The sequence below is a fragment of the Ovis canadensis genome, chromosome 1 (assembly GCF_042477335.2).
Source record: "Ovis canadensis isolate MfBH-ARS-UI-01 breed Bighorn chromosome 1, ARS-UI_OviCan_v2, whole genome shotgun sequence".
NCBI lineage: Eukaryota > Metazoa > Chordata > Mammalia > Artiodactyla > Bovidae > Ovis > Ovis canadensis.
In genome coordinates, this window is record NC_091245.1 from 200,517,124 (window position 1) to 200,539,439 (window position 22,316).

Consider the following 22,316-nt stretch of genomic DNA (forward strand, 5'->3'; position numbering starts at 1 on the left):
GGATATGTTTTAGGTGAACTTTTTATATGTCCCTGTCTAAAATGGTACATTCTTCATCTTCCTGCTGAATATGGAGTATTGACCACTTGGTGTTACATGAAATGAAGTTTACTAGAAACACCCTTAACTTTGGAATCAGAAGACCATGCTGTAAGATCTAACACTTCTATTAGGATTCATGTGACCCTGAAAACAACTTTTCCCCCTATCTTTTAGTTATCTTAATCACGTAAATATAATAGAGGAGGAAGTCTTACACCAAATGATGTCTAAGGATCATTTCAGTCTTTGCGTTTTGTGATTCTGGGCTCACTTACATTTAAGGCCATTCTTTCATCAAAGGTAATGGAGTTTACCCAAAATGTGGGTTGCTATATACATACCAATGAAGTAGAGTCTCAGAAAATTGATTGGTAGTCACTGAAACAGGAAGGTGGCTTTCTGGCTAAATTATATATATTATATATATACATTCCATTCATAGAAATGAACAATCACAGTAGCATGTTAAAGATTCTAAAAGTCTTCCCCTATTTAAATGTTTACCCTTTAATACAGTTTATCAGGCAATTATCTATAAAAACTTTTTGTTTTAAATGTCTCATGACCATCCAGGAAAGTACACTCTTTAGCAAGATAAAGATTAACTACAAACTCTATTACATTTTTCCCCTGTGCTTGTGGATTGCTGTGAGTTGCTTGTAATAACTGATCATGGCTTCATCCTCAAAAGTCTTTTCTTACTTTCTCTGGACATAGACTCCACGTGTGCCTCAAGTGAAGGCCTTGCCCAGTCCTCAACTGATCAGTTCTCCAGTCTAGATTCTTCACTGCTGAAGAGCTGTCTTCTTTTGCATGCCTCCAATTATACCAAACACAACCTAGTTCAAAATGAAATGATTATTTTCTTCAACCCACAATAAAATTTTGGAATCACCTAAAAGCTGATTTCTACTGCTGTTTTGATCACTTTCGAAAATTGACTGTCTTTGAAATTTTAAGAATGTTCTTAATTTTTACATTTCCTTTGACTAATGCAGTTGACAGAATTGGATTCCCCAATATTAAAATGTTAAATCTTTAATTACCAACCTGATGGCATTCGAAGATGAGGGCTTTAGGAGGTAATTAGGTTTAGATGAGGTTGTGAGAGTGGGGCACTCATGATAGGATTAATGTCTTTGTAAGGACAGATACCAGAAAGCTTGCTAAGTACTTGTGGGGGCAAAAGGAGAAGGTGACCATCTGCAAACCAAGAAGAGAGTTTCCACCTAAACCTGGACTTGCTTGCATTCTGATCTCAGAGATCCAGACTCCAGAAATATGAGAACATAAATATCTTTTGTTTAAGCCACCCATTCAATGTATTTCGTTACAACAGCTCAAGCCAAGACAATCAACTTGCTTCTTCTTTTTGTAAGAAAAATATTATGATGTTTCCCAGGAATTTTGCCTTTTCTCCAGTTTCTCTTTACTCCTAGATTATCCTACAAAAACCAGGCTAACTTTTCTACAAGAGGAAGGCTATCAAGTTGGTAATACAGCACCATTCTTATACTCTTCTCCCTGATGAGAAATGAAATGTATTTCCGACTTCTGATTTCCAGGTCTTCATGTAAGGAGCTTGGATGTTGCCATATCATCCTAGCAACAAGTAAAGGCTAAACAGACAGTAAAATCAACACTTATACTAGGATCCATAAAAGAGGTTGAGACTACAGAGCAAACCAACTGCTTCCAAGATGGGAAAGATGAAGAGATGAATACAGGTTGGCTTGGCTTATGAAGCAGAGACCCATGAGCAGAAACCATTCAGGGAATCAGTGCAGAGGTAGGAAAACCTGAACTGTGGTCAACAAATTGCATTTGGCTCAGTGTGGACAATTCTGAGAGTTAAAAACTTTGGGCTGGTGGAGACAGCCATAGAGGGGCACACTCAATATTGTGAGATTTACATCTAGGAACTCAACTGGGTTATCACAGTAAGTATTAGAGAAAAATCTGCTCATGCTTCTTGCAGAGGACAAGAAACCATTCTGAAGTATACTAGAGAAACTTTGTTCTTCTTAACAAGGCTCATCTTCAGGAAAAACAAACTAACCAGTGCCTAACTTGCTTTAGTGTTATCAGAGACTAAGTGACTTGGGGGAACGGACCTGCAACTTTAATGACTTTACTTATTAGTTCTAGTTTTTTTTTTTCAAGAGGACTAGAGTCTTTGGGACTTCCTATATATAGTATCATGTCATCTGCCAATAGTGACAGTTTTACTTTTTCCTTTACAACTTGGATGCCATTTATTTCTTTTTATTTCTAATTGCTGTGGCAAGGACTTCCAATATTATCTTGAATAAAAGTGTTGAGAATGGCAATCCTTGTCTTTTTACTGATCTTAGAGGAAAAGTTTTCAGCTTTTCAGGGTTGAGTATAATGTTAGGTGTGAATTTGTCATAAATAGCCTTTATTATGTTGAGATATGTTTCCTCTATGAGTGGTTTGTTGAGAATTCCTGTCATAAATGGATGCTGAATTTTGTCAAATACTCTTTCTGCATCTGTTGAGGTAATCATATGACTTCTATTCACTTTTTTAGTGTGGTGCATCGCAATGATTGACTTATGAATGTTAAATCATTCTTATATCCCTGGAATAAATCCCACTTGATCCATGGTAAATAATTCTTTTGCATGCATGGGTGCATGCTGGGTTGTGCCCAATTCTTTCCAACCCCATGGGTTGTAGCCCACAAAGCTTCTCTTTCCATGGAATTTTCCAGCATACTGGAGCAGCTTGCCATTTCCTACTCCAAAAGATCTTCCTGATCCAGGGACTGAACCTGAGTCTCTTGAGTCTCTTGCATTGGCAGGCAGATTCTTTACACTATGTCACCTGGGAAACCCCATATAATTCTTTTAATACACTGCTAAATTTTACTAATATTTTGTTGTGGATTTCACATCTATATTCCCCAGGGATAGTGGACAATAATTTTCTTCTTTTGTAGTGTCTTTGGTTTTGGTTTTAGGGTAATGCTGTTCTCATAAAATAAATTTGGAAATATTTCTTTCTCTTCAGTTTTTTTTTTTTTTTTGAGAAGGATAAGTATTAATTCCTCTTTAATTGTTTGTTAGAGTTCACCTGTGAGGTCATCTGGACCTGGACTTTTATTTTGGGGAACTTTTGCATTACTAGCAAATCAGTCTATTCAGATTTTTTTATTTATTCACAGTTCAGTCTTGGATGGTTGTATGATTCTACATACAGTGGAAGTTATCCATTTGCTCTAAGTTCATTTTCACATTTCTTCAATGTGTGGTAAAATGATTATCTGTAGTATTCTCTTATGATCCTTTGAATTTCTATGGCAGTCAATGTAATTTCTCCTCTTTTATTTCTAACTTTATTTCTTTGAACTTTTTCTCTTTTTTTCTTTTCTTCTTGATGAGTCTAAGGATGTGTCAATTATGCTCTATCTTTTCAAAGAAACAAATCTCAGTTTCTCTGATCTTTTTTATTTTTTAGTCTGTTTATTTCTGCTCTGATCTTTATAATACCATTTCTACTAGATTTGGGCTTTGCTTCTTCTCCTTCTTTCTAATTCCTTTAAGTACGTATTTAGATTGTTTATTTGAGATTTTCCTTCTTGAGCGAGGCCTGTATCACTGCAAACTTTCCTCACTGTACTGCTTTTGCTTCATCTTATGGATTTTGGACAGTTGTGCTTCCATTTTCATTTGTCTCAAGGTATTTTTTTTTAATTTCCTGTTTCATTTATCCATCAGCTTATTTTGTGTTTAGTAGCATGCTGTTAAGTTTCCATGTGTTTATTTTTTTCAATTTTTTCTTGTCATTAATTTCTGATTTTATATATTTTCTATCAAAATATGAAGGACAATTTTACAAAACCAAAGCAAACCCTCCTAAAATTTGAATGGAACCACAGAAGACCCCAAAAAGCCAAAGCAATCTTGAAAAATGTACCAAACATAACACAGCCAAAGCTGGATGTATCACATTCTCAAATTTGAAACTATACTACAAAGCTATGGTAATCAAAATAGTATGGTACTGGCACAAAAACAGATATGTAGATCAATAGGACAGAGTAAAGAGCCCAGAAATAGACCCATATAAATATAGTCACTGATCTTTGACAAAGGAGTGAAGGCAATATCATCCAGCAAAGGTAGTCTTTTAAAAAAATTATGTCCTTCCCCAAAATTAACTCAAAATTGATTATAGACCTAAATGTATAATGCACAAATATAAAACTTCTAGAAGATAACATAAATGACTTTGGATATGGAAGTAGCTTTTTGGATACAATACCAAAGGCACCATCCATGAAAGAAATAAGTGATAAGCTGGACTTCATGCAAATTAAAAACTTCTATTCTGCAAAAGACAGTGGGAAGATAATTAGAACACAAGCAACAGACTAGGAAAAATATTGGCAAATGGCACATTTGACATAAAAAAATTCTTACCCAAAATATGCAAAGAACTTTTAAAGCTCAAAACTAAGAAAACCAACATCCCAATTTAAAAATGAATAAAGACCTTAACAGAACCTTACCAATAAAGATATACAAATAATAAATAAGCATATGAAAAAATTTTCTACAGCATATTTCATCAGGGAATTGCAAATCAAAGGAAAAAGGAAATGCTAATATGCTTTTATTAGACAAATATCAAGAACACTCACATCAAATGCTGGCAAGAAGGTGGAGCAATAAGAACTTTCATTCATTGCTGATGGGAATACAAAATAGTGAGGCCATGACAGAATGTGGCTTGGTGGTTTCTTACAAACCTAAACTGCTCTTACTACACCATCCAGCAATCTCATTCCTTGGGATTTCTCCAAAGGAGTTGAAAATTAGTTTTTGCACAATAACCTGCACCCAGATGTTTGTAGCAGCTTTATTGGTAATTTGCAAAACTTAGAAGAAGCTGTGACATACATTAGTAAGTTAATAACTAAAGGAACTGTGGTACATCCAGATACTAATGCCAAAAATGCTAAAGAGAAATGAGCTATGAAGTCTTGAAAAGACAGAGAAACCTCAAATGCATATTATTAAATGAAAGAAGCCAATCTGAAAAGACACACTGCTGTGATTATAATTACATAACATTCTGGGAAAGGCAAAACTTTGGTGACAATAAAAAGATCAATAGTTGCCAAGGGTTAGGGTGTGGAGGGTTGAATAGATGGAGAACAGAGGATTTTTAGGAAATAAAAATGCTCTATATGATATCCTAATGATATATACTTCTCACTACTCATTTCTCTAAATCCATAGAATGTACACTACCAAGAGTGATTGCTGTGGTCTTTGGGTGATTATGGTGTGTTGATATAGGTTCCTCAGTTGTAACAAATATACCACTATAGTTAGGGATGTTGATAATAGGAGAGGCTATGCTTGTTTGGTGGCATAGGGAATATTGGAAATCTCTGTTTTTTGTTGTTGTTTTTTTTCTTCTAAATCTTGCTCTGAACTTAAAAGAGCTACAAAATATAAAATCTTAAGAAAAAAATTTTTGTAGTTACCTCAAATATTGTAATTGCTATTTTCCAAATTCTTTTTGAAATGAAGCAGAGGAGGTTTTTATGACTACACTCACATACATGCACACATAGATACATCTGAGTCTCTTTCTCCAAGAATAAAAAATCAAAGCACTTTAGTGTTCAAAGACTGCCAAATTCCATCCTTGTTCAACCTTGTTTTCCATTACTGTGTAATCTAGACCTTTTGCATGAGCCAGTTCAGCCAAATTACTATTCTATAAGAATATTTGAGTCATCCCTATTTCTTTCAGTTCATCCTATTCTGCATCTGAGATATCTGCATGTTTTCTATTCTTCAAGACCAAGTCTCAATCACACTTTCTCAATGACTTCTTTCCTGTACATTATAGGTTACTGTGGTTTCAAATTTCTTTCAATTTCTATAGTACAGTGTTGAGTGTAATTTACTCTCCCCTCTAATTCTTAATTCTTGAGATTAATTAATTAATTCTAGAGTCTTAATTCTTGAGATTAATAATCTGTATGTCTCCTTGTCCTCTTGAGCTGTATTTGACAAATGATTGAGGACAATATTATAAACAATTTATATCCTCAGAGAACATCTATCATAGTTCTTTCTATGGAAGAGGTGATCAGCAAACACTTTGTACATGGGCCAGATATGCATGAACCCACCTCTGCTTTGAAATTACAGGATTAAAATCCCAAGTATGTGTTTGTGAATGTTTTAAGAAAAGATACAGATTCTAACCATAGTCTTGCTCCTGATTTTCTTTGCAAAAGTTTTATCCACACATTAAATGAAGCAATGGTACTATATGATTTAAAGGGCCTTTCTAGCCCTGGTTATCTATGGTTAATAGAAGTTAGTTCTCAGAAGACCAATGCAGCCACCACCAAAGTAACAGAAAATGGATGCTATCTGATGTGTTTAATAAGTAAGCAAATTCTCCATAAGCTTTAGCCTCCTCAGAAATTCAAATTGACTAGAACTTTTTTCCCGTATAGTCTATTGACAGGTATGGAGGAAATGTCTGGGTTTATAGTTAACCTGTGCATATACAGGAATATTTAATTTACAGTATAGCCCAAGGTTATTGCTGTGGCTGAATGTTTCACAAACTGCAGGTATGATGCCAGAGGGGCTTATGAAACATTGAAAGAACTCATCATCAAAACCACCTCTTTAGTAAGACCCTGTGGCCTGTCACGTTAACAGTCCCTATTAGTCTGCCCGATGGGTTAAAAACCTGAAAGGACCCTCCAAGACTGGTCTTTGGAGTGACTCTCCGTTTGATTTGCAGCCATGGTGCTTTCTTCCACATGAGCTGAAATGAAGGCTTTGAAATACTTTTTGAAGTCTCTCCACCCTTATAAGAGTAAGGAACATGGCATATTTATAGCAAAAAGGTGCACGTGTGAAAGTGTTTGCTTTGCTTGTTTGCTTTTCTCACATTTCTCACAGTGGGCTGGTTTGGGTAGAAAGTTAAATTTTGTTTCATAAACGCAAAATGGAAGGGAGACCAAAATGAAAAGATGTTAGAAACTGTAACAACGTGGGACTTCCTTAGTGGTCCAATAATTGAGATTTCACTTTCCAATGCAGAAGGTGTGGGTTCAGTCCCTGGTGGGGGAGCTAATAATCCACATGCCTCCCAGCCAAAAAACTGAAACATAAAATAGAGGCGATATTGTAACAAATTCAGCAAAAGACTTTTAAAATGGTCTGCCTCAATTAAAAAAAGAGAAATTGCAATGACTGAATTTTTCTATATACTCACTAAACTCTAAAGCCCCTCCCCAAGTCATCAATTTTGGGAGCTATCTTTAGTGCTACCTTAGTACTGTTACAATTTTTATTGAGGCAAAGCCCATTATGTTGCTTCTTTTCCCTGACACATACTCTTCCATCTGTGGTCCACTTAGGATACCTGAGTGCTCAGGAGAGAAACAGATCATAAACGCAAGCTTTGAGTCTCAGTCCTTGGTTCTCCCATTCCTTCTCACCTATGACAAGCATTTTATACCTGTCACTTTTTTATTTCACAAAACCATGTGACTACCATACAGAAAAGTTTGGAAAAGCTTTTCTATTCTCAAGAAATAAAAAATCAGTGTCAGATCTATATGAAGCTATTTCACTGCTGATTTTTAAAGGATATCGTTGAAGCAGAAAGCCCAAATCTAGTTTATCTGCATTTGCAATCATTTGTCTGTCATTTGACAGATAAATTAAAAAGATTGCACCTTTGTACAGTTCAGAGTGAAAAAAAAATGTGATCTGGCTGCTGATGGCTACAGAGACATAACTCTGGTTGTAAGCAGTTAGGCTGTTGGCTTGAGCAAAGTGATGGCTAGCTAGAACTTTTTTAATGGGTCACTAGGGATAGCCAGCATTCATCTCCATTTATCATAATGAAAACCAGGCAGAAGTTAAGCATGCGTGAACAGTTAGAACAACAAACTTTGTTTTTATACCATCGAGTTCATTAAGAGCCACTCAGTCTATGCCAGCACTATTTCCCCATGAAGCTATAGCTCATTGTTTATATTATAATGTGCTCTTGTAAATAATAGCCAACTACTTTTGTACTGGACCTAAGGTGAGGTAGGGGTTCATCTTCAACATTTTTCATTCAAGTAAAAATAAAATTTAAAAAAAAAGAATTTCACAAGAAGAATTGAATATACACTTGATAAATGATCATTTTATTATTTTAATTTTTATCAGTAGTATTGTAAAGTGTGTTGCAAACTATACAGTAGTATACAAGGGTAAATTCTTGTTAACAAGCTCATGAACAAAATGGTGCTCATATATATGGGAGTCACAAAGGAGAGTGCAGTTCTGAGCTGACACAGAGAAATATTAGATTTTTATTTATTTCTTTCTTTTTCAAAATCAGACATGAATAAGATTCTTTACATGTTAGCAATGACTACTACAATAGACATGTGACATTGGCAAAACTGGAGTGGAAAATGAGTGACCGCCACCTTCCAAAGACATGTTCAAAGAGGATTAAAGCTGTGTCTCCAAAAACAGTAGCAGGAAGCAAATGTCGGAAAGGTCTTGGCCCAAACTTACTTTTCGGTAACCATTAGTCATTCTCTGACACCTCAAGGGAGACTTCTGGACAATACCACAGAGGCTGAGATGCTTTCTCAGTAGTGCAGTCTTACCCTGTCCTAATGTTTAAAACCAAAAATAACAGTGGCATACCAATAAACCACACATCAATTTCATTTGATACGTAGTAAATAGGACTTGTCCACATTGCATCACTTAGACAGTCCTCTCTCCTCACCTAGCAGCCATCCAAGTCTTGGCTGCTGTCTTGTTAGGAACTTAGACAATACACAGACAGCTTGAGAGATTTGGTCCAAATTAAGCACACACACATTTTTTGGCTAATACTTTGAGTTCCCTGTGTGTGTGTGTGTGTGTGTGCGCGCGCGCGTGTGTGTTCCTCAAAAAGTCAAGGACTGTTTGTTTTAAATAGTCTCAATATGAAATAACATGTTTAAAAGTTTTGCTTCTTTACTCTAGTGTTTTCCTTACCCTAAAAGATGGTTTTTATTTAGATAAGAAATCTTCTAGCATGCTTAACTGATAGATTTGTTGTTCCACAGAGCTCATTTGATGGTGGCAAGTTACTATATATGTTTAACATTAAGTTGTAAACATAAGATTAAAACTGCACCAGAGTGTTTAGAAAAAAACAGAAGTCTATTAATCAGGCTCAGGACAATAAATAAGCTGTTTGGCAAAAGAAAGTGCTTTAAAACACGTATGTTTCCTTTCCAACTTACTCCTCAAGAGAAAATGTTACTCTTTAAATGTGTCATTTCTCATCTAATCCTTCCCAAACAGCATTTTGAAAGCTACAAATATTTACTCATAACCATGACTACACTTTAGACTAATATTCCAAAAATGCAAAGATAAGTTCCCTTTCTATATTAACATGAACACCTAATTTGTGAATTAATATATGTTCTTTAAAGCTAAAAAATTCTATGTGTTCTACCTTGACAAGTAGGAAAGAATTTAATTACTAGAAATTTCCTTTACTGTGGGGCATTATCTTTTGAGTAAATTATACCTTTTCTGTGTCCAAAAGAACTGAAGTTACCATGCTAAATCAATTATTTCTATAAGGAGATTTTTGAAATGGGAAAAAAAAAACTCAAAGAAAAGAATGAAAATATATTAGCTTCAGTTTGATATACTAGAACACTGCATAATACAGTTACTGCAAATGAGATTAAAATTTAGTTCTGAGCTTCCTAGTAGTCAAGACAACAAGGACAACACAGACTATCACGTAGTTCTCAGTGTCTGCTAAAATTAATTCTATGAATTAGGAAATCAAACAATTATCTGGTATAGCTGAATTATGAAAATAGCTCAATGTATGGGGCTTTTTTACAAGTTAAATTAGCAACATAAAGGACGGTAACCCCGCTAGAAGTTGTGGAGTAAGAATGTAAAGTTATTCTTCATATGGCTATTTTTGGACTCTCTGAAAATCTGACTCCATTATATGGAAATGTTGGGGAATTTCCTAAGTTTGAATTTTCACTGAAAAGCCTGGTCTTTACATTTGGAACACTGTAATTTGTAGGATTTAGTTTAATTCAGTGGTTTGAACAAACTGCTTTCCATTTTTTTTTTTGAAAATTTGGTGGGTCTTTAACGGTCTTCTTTTAATATGTTATTCAATTATGTAAAATTTACTTATTTACTGATGTGGTTTTTTGAAGGAAAATTAACTTTGGGTTAGCAAAAATTTGAGGTAAATTTGGAGACATTAACAAGAGCTGAAACATCTATGAAAAGACTGAGTATCACTATTATAAAAAAAAAAAATTCCTGCTTCATAAAAGAAAGATGGAAGTTTTTAGCCCATAAATTTTTAGTGTTTTCATGATATGCTATAATCTGGTGACTCCCCTTCCCTCCTTCTAGTGTGGTTATACTGCTAATCAAAGCTTAAACATTCCACTATGGCTTAGAAATGGGACGTCTTCACTGTCTATTTACATGTTTGGTAAAATTCTCTTAAGTTACTACTGTGAAATCTTAAGCAAAGAGCCAAGATAAAAATATATTTTAATAGCATTGCGTCAAACTGTAATGCATGGTATCGGATGAATTCCCAAAGTGAGGGTGGTAAAAATAGAGAAAGAATTCCCTTCTTTATTGAAAATGTTGCTTGAATACAAGAATTGAAATTACTTATTTCAGGCTTGATGTTTTACCCTGACTGTATAAAAAGGCTCCAGAAGATGCAACACTATCTTAAATATTCTGTTTCTAAAGTATACAGTGTTCTCAACGTGTTTTAATGTGTTTCAGAATCAATCCCTTTCCTTTCTTACACAAGTATTACAAGCTGTTCTAAACTCATATTCAAAATGTTTGAGCTTCATATTTATGCTAATTCAGAAGCAAAGGAATTTGTGCATCTTCCGTAAAATAAGTTTGAACATTTTAGAACTGTTTCATTTTGGGCTATGTGTCTGCTTTCTGAATTGAGAAACATTGCTATGTCAAGAATGGGCCAAAAATGGAAAGGAGGAGAAAGGAATGGAAGAGGGATGGGTGGAAAGGGAGGAGGGAGGTGGCAAACCTGTGCTGTCCTATTTTTATTTTGCTATGTAAAAACATTACCTCTGCTCTGCATTACTGAAATGTTCTCCTGCCTGCTACCCAAGATCTTCCTCCATGTCTGAATTACCATTTGAAAATATGAATTACGTATTACTTAAAATTCCTTAGTGGTTTCCTCTTGCGCTTAGTTTTGCTGTTGCTCAGTCGCTCACTTGTGTCCGACTCCTTGTGCCACCATGGACTGCCGCACGCCGGGCTCCCCATCCTTCACTATCTCTAGGAGTTTGCTCAAACTCCTGTCCTTTGAGTTGATGATGCCATTTTCAAACTCTTTACCATAGCCTACAAGCTATCTGTTCTCTGACTTCTCAAGTCACTCTCCCTACTCTCCACTCTGCTTTTGAAACATGTCAAGACTTTTTCCATTTTAGGGCTCTTGCCCTTGACTTTCTGTTGCCTGAATCACTCTTCCGCCTCTTCTGCTCATGACCGGCTTTTCAGCATTTAAGTATCAGCTCAAAAATCCCACTGCAGAGTCCTTCCTTGGCGAATTCATCTAAAGGAGTCCTATCCCAACCCAGTCAGCTTGTACTGGACTGTCTGTTCATTCATTTCCCCATAGCACTCAGTGCAGTCTACACTTACTTTCATTAATGATTTATTTATTTAAAGCTTGTCCCCTTGGATGAGACCATAAGCACCTGGAAAGTGGGGTTTTGTCTATTTTGGCTGTGTAGTTATTCTCATTGACTTTCACAGTGCCTGGCATAGATTTGGTGCAAGATAAATATTTGCTGAATAAGTGAATGAGTGAAATCAAGAACTTGGTATGGCTGGAGTTCTGGGTCTATCTGTGTTTTCTTGAATAAGAGGATAGGAAATTATAAAATTTCTAGGAATTTTTCTAGAAATTTCCTGGGAAAAGTTGCATAGTGATGAATAGGAATAGAACTATAGAGTAGGGGCCAAATCCTGCAATGTCTTGAATGCCATGGAGCATAGTTTCTGAAATAACCCCGGTGGTCATTGGATAGCTATTGAAGGTTTTTAAATAGTCAATGTATATTTTTAAAATACTACTTTATTATTTGCTGTGAAAAACCATTTTTGAGTCAGTAGAGTCTGATTCCAACACAATGGACATGAGTTTGAGCAAACTTCCAGAGATAGTGAAAGACAGGGAATCCTGGTGTGCTACAGTCCACGAGGTCACAAGAATCAGACACAACTTAGCGACTGAACGACAGCAAGAGTTTGATTCACTCACCAGTGGAAAGAGTAACTTCCGAACATCAGCAGGGTGTTGATTTAATTAGTTTTTTTCCATGCAGCATGGCTGGCAGGAGAAAATGTTTGCCTTAGCTCTGCATAGCCTGAGATGAAATGGCTCGGTGCTTCTCAAAGGCATTTCTTAACAGTATTTCTCATATCACGGTAGAGCAGCAAACTCCCTTAAACATGTCATGCCATCTTGTTGAACCATCCCCCTTTCTCCAGCTGTTCTTTATTTTACAGTTCATGTTTCTAATGCATGGAGTTACCCTCACATTAGAGTTACTCTCTCCTGTGGATATATTTTAATTTGTTCTTAAAGGAAATCCAATTTGAAGCCTTTAAAGGCAGTTAGCTTCTTATTTATTTCAGTGTAATAGTGGGTAAAGTCTTCCTTAGCTGAAACCTAATACTTATAAGACCCTATAATAATCTCCATCTACAGTTCAGCTGTGTATGTAGCATACACATGTTAACCTGGACTTTTCCTACTGTGTTAGGTGTGTGTATCTAATTTCTAAAAAGGTCTACACAGATATCGGGCTTCCAATTAAAATAATGGCTTATTTTATAGTCTCTGGCAGGCAATGCTAGTTTTCTGAACTGGTTCACAGTAATTTAAAAGCCAGCTTTATGGATTAAACTTAAGTCATGAAATCTTCTTTATATTTATATTGGAGAACATGGGATTGTGTTTAATAATGGGCTATAAATATGGAAAGCACCAAATAAGCAAAAAAACTAATGTGGTCAAATTTAAGAGAAGGAACCAATTTGTCAGTGTTGGCTGATCATTTTCAAGAGCTATTGAATCACATTCATCAGTGATAATCAGTATTGGAAGCTCTCAGTGTGAATAATAACTTCAAAGATTTTTGCTATTAAGCTTCCATCTTTTTAGTCCATTATAGCTTGTGAAGCATACTCATATGTAATATACCTTTTGATTTGTGTGTAAATATTTGCTTCTTAGAACTTGTTTTTATCTTTACTTGGACATATCAGAGACATCATCTGTTTATAAAGTAGATGGAAAAAAAGATAAACAAGTCCTGTGGTCCCTATCCTCAGAGAGCTTTACTAGGAGTAACAAGTATAGTCAGCTAAGTGCCATGTACAGCAGAGTCTGATCAGTGTCAGCAGAGGAATACGGGTAAGATGATAAGCAGTGCTTGACTGTAGCTTTAGGGTTGAGAAAAAATCTCTTAGGGAAGCCAGGATTTAAGCTTGCCTTTATAGGATATGTTAGATTTCAATAAGAAAAAAACAAAAAACAAAAGATCTCAAGATCAGGGTGCAGTCTGAGCAAAACATGAATGTAGGAAGGTGAAAAATATATAGAACTTTATCTATGTTCATTCAATGTTAATGGCTGGGGTTTTAAAACTAGAGTGTGTCAATGCTAACCTGTTATGTTCATAACTTATAGTCGACTCGTAACTGGAGGCCATTTTCACCGACCACAGGTACCTTATTATATCCTCATAAATTATATTTTTATGGCAGTTGCAGACTATACATACTCAGCATTAATGAGAATATATTTACATCCTTGAAATTAATAGATCGTATATAAATTGTATCCTGTTATTTATTTTTTCAAGGTTTTAGTGATTCCTAAAGCACTATCAATAAATCCTTCCAAAATCCTATGTAGTATCAATAAATTCTTCCAAAAGCCTATGTAGTAGATGGTGTTATGGGGGTTTCTTGATGTAGAACCAAGACACAAATGTTTAAATGACTTTTTTCAGGTTCCTTTGTTCAATCAGTGTAAATATATACCCAATTTAAAACCTATTCCTCTTCCTTTGTATCTATATATTTGTCATTATGTAGAGTCAATATAATTTATATTTGTCTGTGTTGGTGTATGAGGAATTGAGGAAATTTTGGTTAATGAAGAAACAAGATATCCTAAATTAGTGATTTTTGACAGCAAAAATAATTCCTGAAACCCCTGACATGAGAACAAGAGAAAAAGTAGCAGGCAAAACTGGTATCAGGAAAGATTTAATGAAGGGAAGAGCAGTGGCTAAGAATATGCAAATTTAAAAGGGAAGGCTTTACTGTTATTGGACAAAGATAAGAATGTCAGATCTTAAAATAGAGCAGTTTATGTTTTCTATAGTGATGGATAAGATTTTTTATATATCATGAAATAGCTCAGGATTTCTTACAGATACTTGAGGGCCAGACTGTCAAGAGCCAACTCAGTTGAATATTTTATGCCTTCCATGATTCCATATTTACTTCAGTAACAGTGAATTTCATTTCTCAAAACAACACAAGAGGAGACTACACATGGACATCACCAGATGGTCAACACCGAAATCAGATTGATTATATTCTTTCTGGCCAAAGATGGAGATGCTCTATACAGTCAGCAAAAACAAGACCAGGAGCTGACTGTGGCTCAGATCATGAACTCCTTATTGCCAAATTCAAACTGAAATTGAAGAAAGTGGAGAAAACCACTAGACCATTCAGTTATGACCTAAATCAAATCCCTTATGATTATACAGTGGAAGTGAGAAATAGATTTAAGGGACTAGATCTGATAGACAAATTGCCTGATGAACTATGAATGAAAGTTCGTGACATTGTACAGGAGACAGGAATCAAGACCATCTCCAAGAAAAAGAATTGCAAAAAAGCAAAATGGCTGTTTGAGAAGGCCTTACAAATAGCTGAGAAAAGAAGAGAAGTGAAAAGCAAAGGAGAAAAGGAAAGATACACCTATTTGAATGCAGAGATCCAAAGAATAGCAAGGAGAGATAAGAAAGCCTTCCTCAGTGATCAATAAAAAGAAATAGAGGGAAACAACAGAATGGGAAAGACTAGAGATCTCTTCAAGAAAATTAGAGATACCAAGGGAACATTTCATGGAAATATGGGTTCAATAAAGGACAGAAATGGTAGGGACATAAGAGAAGCAGAAGATATTAAGAAGAGGTGACAAGAATACACAGAAGAACTGTACAAAAAAGATCTTCATGACCCAGATAATCATGATGGTGTGATCACTCACCTGGAGCAAGACATCCTGGAATGTAAACTCAAGTGGGCCTAAGAAAGAATCACTATGAACAAAGCTAGTGGAGGTGATGGAATTCCAGTTGAGCTGTTTCAAATCCTAAAAGATGATGCTGTGAAAATGCTGCACTCAATATGTCAGCAAATTTGGAAAACTCAGCAGTAGCCATGGGACTGGAAAAAAGTCAGTTTTCATTCCAATTCCAAAGAAAGGAAATGCCAAAGAATGCTCAAACTACCACACAATTGCACTCATCTCACACACTAGTAAAGTGATGCTCAAATTCTCCAAGCCAGGCTTCAGCAGTATGTGAACCATGAACTTCCAGATGTTCAAGCTGGTTTTAGAAAAGGCAGAGGAATCAGAGATCAAATTGCCAACATCTGCTGGATCATCAAAAAAGCAAGAGAGTTTCAGGAAACACTTATTTCTGCTTTATTGACTGTGCCAAAGCCTTTGACTGTGTGGACTACAACAAACTGTGGAAAATTCTGAAAGAGATGGGAATACCAAACCACCTGACCTGCCTCTTGAGAAGCCTATATGCAGGTCAGGAAGCAACAGTTAGAACTGGATATGGAACAACAGACTGGTTCCAAATAGGAAAAGGAGTACATCGAGGCTGTATATTGTCACCCTGCTTATTTAACTTATATGCAGAGTACATCATGAGAAATGCTGGGCTGGATGAAGCACAAGCTGGAATAAAAATTGCTAGGAGAAATACCAATAACCTCAGATATGCAGATGATACCACCCTTATGGCAGAAAATGAAGAAGAACTAAAGAGCCTCTTGATGAAAGTGAAAGAGGAGAGTGAACAAGTTGGCTTAAAGCTCAACATTCAGAAAACAAAGATCATGACATCTGGTCCCATCACTTCATTGCAAATAGAAGGGGAAATAGTGGAAACAGTGGCTGACTTTATTTTGGGGGGCTCTAAAATCCCTGCAGATGGTGATAGCAGCCATGAAATTAAAAGGCACTTACTCTTTGGAAGGAAAGTTATGACCAACCTAGACAGCATATTAAAAAGCAGAGACATTACTTTGCCAACAAAGGTCCATCTAGTCAAGGCTATGGCTTTTCCAGTGGCCATGTATGGATGTGAGAGTTGGACTGTGAAGAAAGCTGAGCACAGAAGAATTGATGCTGTTGAATTGTGGTATTGGAGAAGACTCTTGAGAGTCCCTTGGAGTGCAAGGAGATCCACCAGTCCATCCTAAAGGAGATCAGTTCTGGGTGTTCATTGGAAGGACTGATGTTGAAGCTGAAACTCCAATACTTTGGCCACCTGATGTGAAGAGCTGACTCTTTTGAAAAGACTCTATGCTGGGAAAGATTGAGGGCAGGAGAAGGGGACGACAGAGGATGAGACGGTTGGATGGCATCACCGACTCAATGGACATGGGTTTGGGTGGCATCCGGGAGTTGGTGATGGACAGGGAAGCCTGGTGTGCTCTGATTCATGGGGTCACACAGAGTCAGACATGACTGAGTGACTGAACTCAACTGACACTTCAAAATAGATCTAATGTAATTTGTATTTCATTGTGAAAATGACTAGTGCTAGTGTGATTATTCACTTTTCTGAATTGAGGTCAGACTCTGTCTATAGATATTCTCCATGCAGAAAACATAAGGTAAAATGTATTAAATCAAGCAAATTTAATTTCATTTCGTTTAAAAAAAAATACACCATTGCATGTTACATGGGGAACAGCATATTAAGTGGTTTACGAGGAGATTTATAGTGTCTTTATATTTTATTGAAAACCTTTCTTTTTGTATTAATGAGAATTCAAGTTATAAGTTTGGAATCAATTTCTTAATCAAAGAAATATAGTAGTACATTTTCTGTACTATATTTAGCATCTCGTATGGATTGGAATAATTAATTATTTTAAAATCTGTGTTCTTCATATTCTAAAGCCTCTATAGCAAACTTGGTATAGTGGAACATATCCCCAGTCTCATACTTCAGAAAGTCACAGTTTATTCCTCTATTGTCCGGATTAAAAGCAAAAGGAACAAGAAGGAAAGCAGAGAAAAAAGACAAAAGTATTGAAAATGTGAATCGGACATGGCACAGCATTGGCAGTTTTTAATTTTGATCAATCACAAAACAAACAGAAGCATGTTGATTCAATTTACCAGGAAACACAGATGGCTTCGAAATGAGGGAGAAGAGAACAAACTTAGAACAAAGCATGTTTATCCATTTTCACCATAGCCAAAATACCCATACCCACATATCATTTTAGGAGCACTTGTTTATTAACCTCCTGCCCTTTAGTGTGGAGGCTGGGTGGAGGGAATGAACCCAGCCCTGGCACTTTCAGTCTGTGAACCCTTGGACTAGTACTGAATGTGGTTTAGAAATATTTGCCTTCATTTGGTCCTTTTTTTCCCCCTTCTTTATAGCTTAACCAGATGGAAAAGGCAGTGGCGGCAGCACACACATTTTTCATGGCCAACCCCGAGCACATGGAAATGCAGCAGAACATCGAAAATTACAGAACGATGACGGGCGTTGAAGACCTCCAGCTGGTAGACCAGGAGGCCAAACCACACCTGGTGAGGAGCTAAGTGCTACCAAGGTTCAATGGATTCAGAGCAAATTCCTACGAGTGGATATCTCACATTGATTCTGCATTTCCAATACAGTACCATGTTTATAATTTAAGAGTCTCTATATGAAACATTGTAGTACAGGGTTAAAAATATTGAGAGAGAAATGAAAATTAACTTAGAAAAGCAGTATGATGTGAAAAGTAAGACATGATGTAAATATTTGTAGCCCTTTCTGAGCCTCAGCCTTCCCCTGCGCCCCCATGCCTCCCACCCACAGCACTTTAATTTTACCCACTGGAGTTGAAACCCATGTGAATTGCTCAAAGGCACCCCATGATTTCCCAGCAACCAATTCAGTGGTTTTTACAGGGTACCCATACATTTCAAATTTTGATTTTTTTAAAGCTACATAAAGCTGAAGCTGAAGCTCCAATACTTTTGTCACCTGATGCAAAGAGCCAACTCATTGGGAAAGATCCTGATGCTGGGAAAGATTGAGGGCAGGAAGAGAAGGGGATGACAGAGGATGAGATAATTGCATGGCATCACTGACTCTGGACATGCGTTTGAGCAAACTCTGGGAGATAATGAAGAACAGGGAAGTCTGGTGTGTTGCAGTCCAGGGGTTGCAAAGGGTCACACACAACTTTGCGACTGAAAAACAACAACAAAGCTACATAATTATTCCTTCCCAGGAGGCTCAGTGGCAGAGAATCTGCTTGTCAATGCAGGAGATGCAGGAGACATGGGTTCAATTCCTGGGTCGGGAAGATCCCCCAAGGACATTTCTTGTCCCCCAAGAAATGACAACCCTCTCTAGTATTCTTGCCTGGAAAATTCCATAGACAAAGAAGCTTGAAGGGCTACAGTCCACAGGGTCACAAGGAGTCTGACACAGCTGAGCGACTGAGCATCAGTTCAGTTCAGTCGCTCAGTCATGTCAAACTCTTTGCGACCACATGGACTGCAGCATACCAAGCTTCCCTATCCATCACCAGCTCCTGCAGCCTGCTCAAACTCATGTCCATCGAGTCAATGATACGATCCAACCACCTCATCCTCTGTTGCCCCCTTCTGCTCTTGCCTTCAGTCTTTCACAGCATTAAGGTCTTTTCCAGTGAGTCAGTTCTTCGCATCAGGTGGCCAAAGTATTGGAGCTTCAGTTTCAGCATCAGTCCTTCCAATGAATATTCAGGACTGATTTTGGGGGGGATTGACTAGGTTGATCTCCTTGCAGTCCAAAGGACTCTGAAGACTATTTTCTAATACCACATTTCAAAAGCATCAATTCTTCGGCGCTCAGCCTTCTTACATCCATACACGATTACTGGGAAAATCATAGCTTTGACTATCCAAACCTTTGTCGGCAAAGTAATGTCTCTGCTTTTTAAAATGCTCTCTAGGTTTGTCATAGCTGCTCTTCCAAGGAGCAAGCATCTTTTAATTTCATGGCTGCAGTCACTATCTGCAGTGATATTTGAAGCCTAAGAAAACAAAGTCTGTCACTGTTTCCATTGATTCCCCATCTATTTGCCATGAAGTGATGGGACTGGATGCCATGATCTTCATTTTTTGAATGTTGGGTTTTAAGCCAACTTTTTCACTCTCCTCTTTCACTTTCATCAAGAGGCTCCTCAGTACCTCTTTGCTTTCTGCCATGCAGAGACGGAGCATGCATGCATACAATTATTCCTTTAAATGAAATCACCATTCTCAAAGTATGACCTTCAAGGGACTGAAGAAAAGGCTAAGAGAGGGAGATTTTAGATGGAAGTCTTTTTTCTTCTTTTTTAAAAAATTGAACCAGGCTTGAAAATGAGCATCTCATCCATCCACATGTCTTCCTGCCCTTGGTTGCATAGCCCTACCTATATTCAAACAGGTTAGAAATCAAAGTCTTGAGTGATCTCAGGAAGAAAATGAAATTGACTGCTGCTGCAGCAGTAGGCTTACTCAGTCAATCCTTTCTCATTTATAATGAGTTGAAGCCAGCGACTGAACTGAACTGAACTGAAGCCAGGGCAGTTACCCTTTATCTCCCAGTGTGACCCTTTTTCATCTTCCACAGTGAAAGAATCCCCTGCCCCACTTCCTAAGTGATCTAGAATCTGCCTGCATCTTGCCATTCAAGTTCTTCTTGGGTGGTCTTAAAATTTTATTTTTTCTGTTTCTTTATAGGAGAGTTACAGTGCAGGAGTCAAACATTATGAGGCCGATGACTTTGAACTAGCTATCAAGTACTTTGAACAAGCTTTAAGAGAATATTTCAATGAAGACATGGAGTGCAGAGCCCTGTGTGAGGGTCCTCAGAGATTTGAGGAATATGAATACTTAGGGTACAAAGCTGGTCTCTATGAAGCCATTGCAGGTAAAGATGATTTTTTCTTTGATTTTCTGATTGTAGGATCACTAGATGCCAAACTGTTCCAACAATGTAGAAGTATGTATTGTAAAAATTAAACAGTGTAAAAAGATTCTCATGTACATATCACATCATGTCTCTCATGAATTATTTTCCCTAGTTTAAATTTTGGTGCTCCCAAGATTTTTCATGTGCATACTTAAATATCTATGTATTTACTATGATTATTATTTAATTTTTATTGAAATAAGTCAATATTATAAATACTGATTTTAAGTATATGTTTTGTTTTTGTTGTACTTTATGCTTAGCAACATATTGTGGATTTCTTCTCATGTAAGTACATGCAGATCTACCTTACTGTATCATATGGGGAAAGCATAATTTATTTGACCAGTCTTTTACTGATAAATATTGAGAAAGTTGCAACTTTTCATTATGTTTACCCATGTAGTAGTGAATAACTTTGTATGCTGCTGCTGCTGCTAAGTCGCTTCAGTCGTGTCCGACTCTGTGCGACCCCATAGACGGCAGCCCACCAGGCTCCCCCGTCCCTGGGAGTCTCCAGGCAAGAACACTGGAGTGGGGTGCCATTTCCTTCTCCAATGCATGAAACTGAAAAGGGAAAGTGAAGTCGCTCAGTCGTGTCCGACTCTTCGCGACCCCATGGACTGCAGCCTACCAGGCTCCTCTGTCCATGGGATTTTCCAAGCAAGAGTACTGGAGTGGGGTGCCATTGCCTTCTCTGATAACCTTGTATAGTTTTCTTCAATTACTTAAATGAATAACTTATTACATACAGGGATTTAATATATCACAAAGTGACACTGACTGAGGAGGTTAACTAGTTAACCTAACCTAACTTTATGGTGGGAAGTGAGTTCTCTGCTGCATATGAAAAAATACACAAAGACAAATTGTATTATACTAATACAATATTAGTTTATATTGTATTACATTAGTTCAGTATTAGTTTAAATTGTATTATTCTAATATAATATAAAATAGAACTGTTAGAAGAAAATGTAAGAGAATATTAATATAACAAAAGGATAGTTATCGACAAAAGATGAGTTTGAAGAAAAAGATAGAATTTAAAAGATTGATAAATACGAAAGATTATAAATCAAGTTGACTTTTAATGGTAAGTGGAAAAGTTGCAAAATGTTTATAGGTAAACAGTTAATATCACTAATATTTAAACAGTCTGTGAATTATTATTAGTAACAGTGTATCGTTGCTTGTTGGTAGTAATAACAATAAGCAACATTATTTAGCAGTTGCAGTATACATTTTATATAGTTATGTCACTTTTATATTTCTTTTAATCCTCTAAACAACTCCCTGTGGGTATTGTTATTCACCCTCTTCTCCCCTTTTAAATGAGGAATTTAGACCTCAGAAAGATTAAGTAATGGGATTAAGGTGAAGCTGAGAATCAATCCTAGGATTTTCTCACTCTGAAGCCCATACTTTGAAGATCTACACAGCTGAAAATTGACAAAGTTTATTTAGTCAATAATAAATCTTTAATGCATATTTGTTGAGTGTATACTATGTTCCAGGTTATAAAAGCATGAAAAACAATGTTCACCTGCACATAGACTCATAGAAATCCAAATTAATAAAGTCAATTTGCTTTCCCCAACTTCCACTGTTTTCTGTCTTCATCTAAAACATCACTCATCTAGTAGCTTAAACCAAAGCCCTAGATATCTTTAACTCCCACCTTTCCTTCAATTCCTATTCATTCCCCTCCCACTTGTTACTAAACTTTGATGGAGGTTGCTTCCTAATAGCATTTAAGATTTCCTAATTCTTTCCTCTCCTTTTGCTACTTTTCTGGCTCACATCAGCAGTGTATTTTAAGTAATCTGCTGTGATAGCCTCCCTCCTGGTCCTCATGTTCTGA

The 22,316-nt window shown here is 36.6% G+C and overlaps 1 protein-coding gene across 4 annotated transcripts in view; it reads left to right on the forward strand.

The window, feature by feature from the left end:
* P3H2 (prolyl 3-hydroxylase 2) overlaps positions 1-22,316 on the forward strand; it is a 178,438-nt gene that overhangs the window by 111,107 nt on the left and 45,015 nt on the right. For all 4 annotated transcript variants that reach the window (XM_069557820.1, XM_069557828.1, XM_069557836.1 and 1 more), the window contains 2 exons: positions 17,893-18,045; positions 20,221-20,410. In XM_069557820.1, the coding sequence (XP_069413921.1) occupies positions 17,893-18,045; positions 20,221-20,410 (343 nt within the window). The remainder of the gene's footprint in view (positions 1-17,892; positions 18,046-20,220; positions 20,411-22,316) is intronic.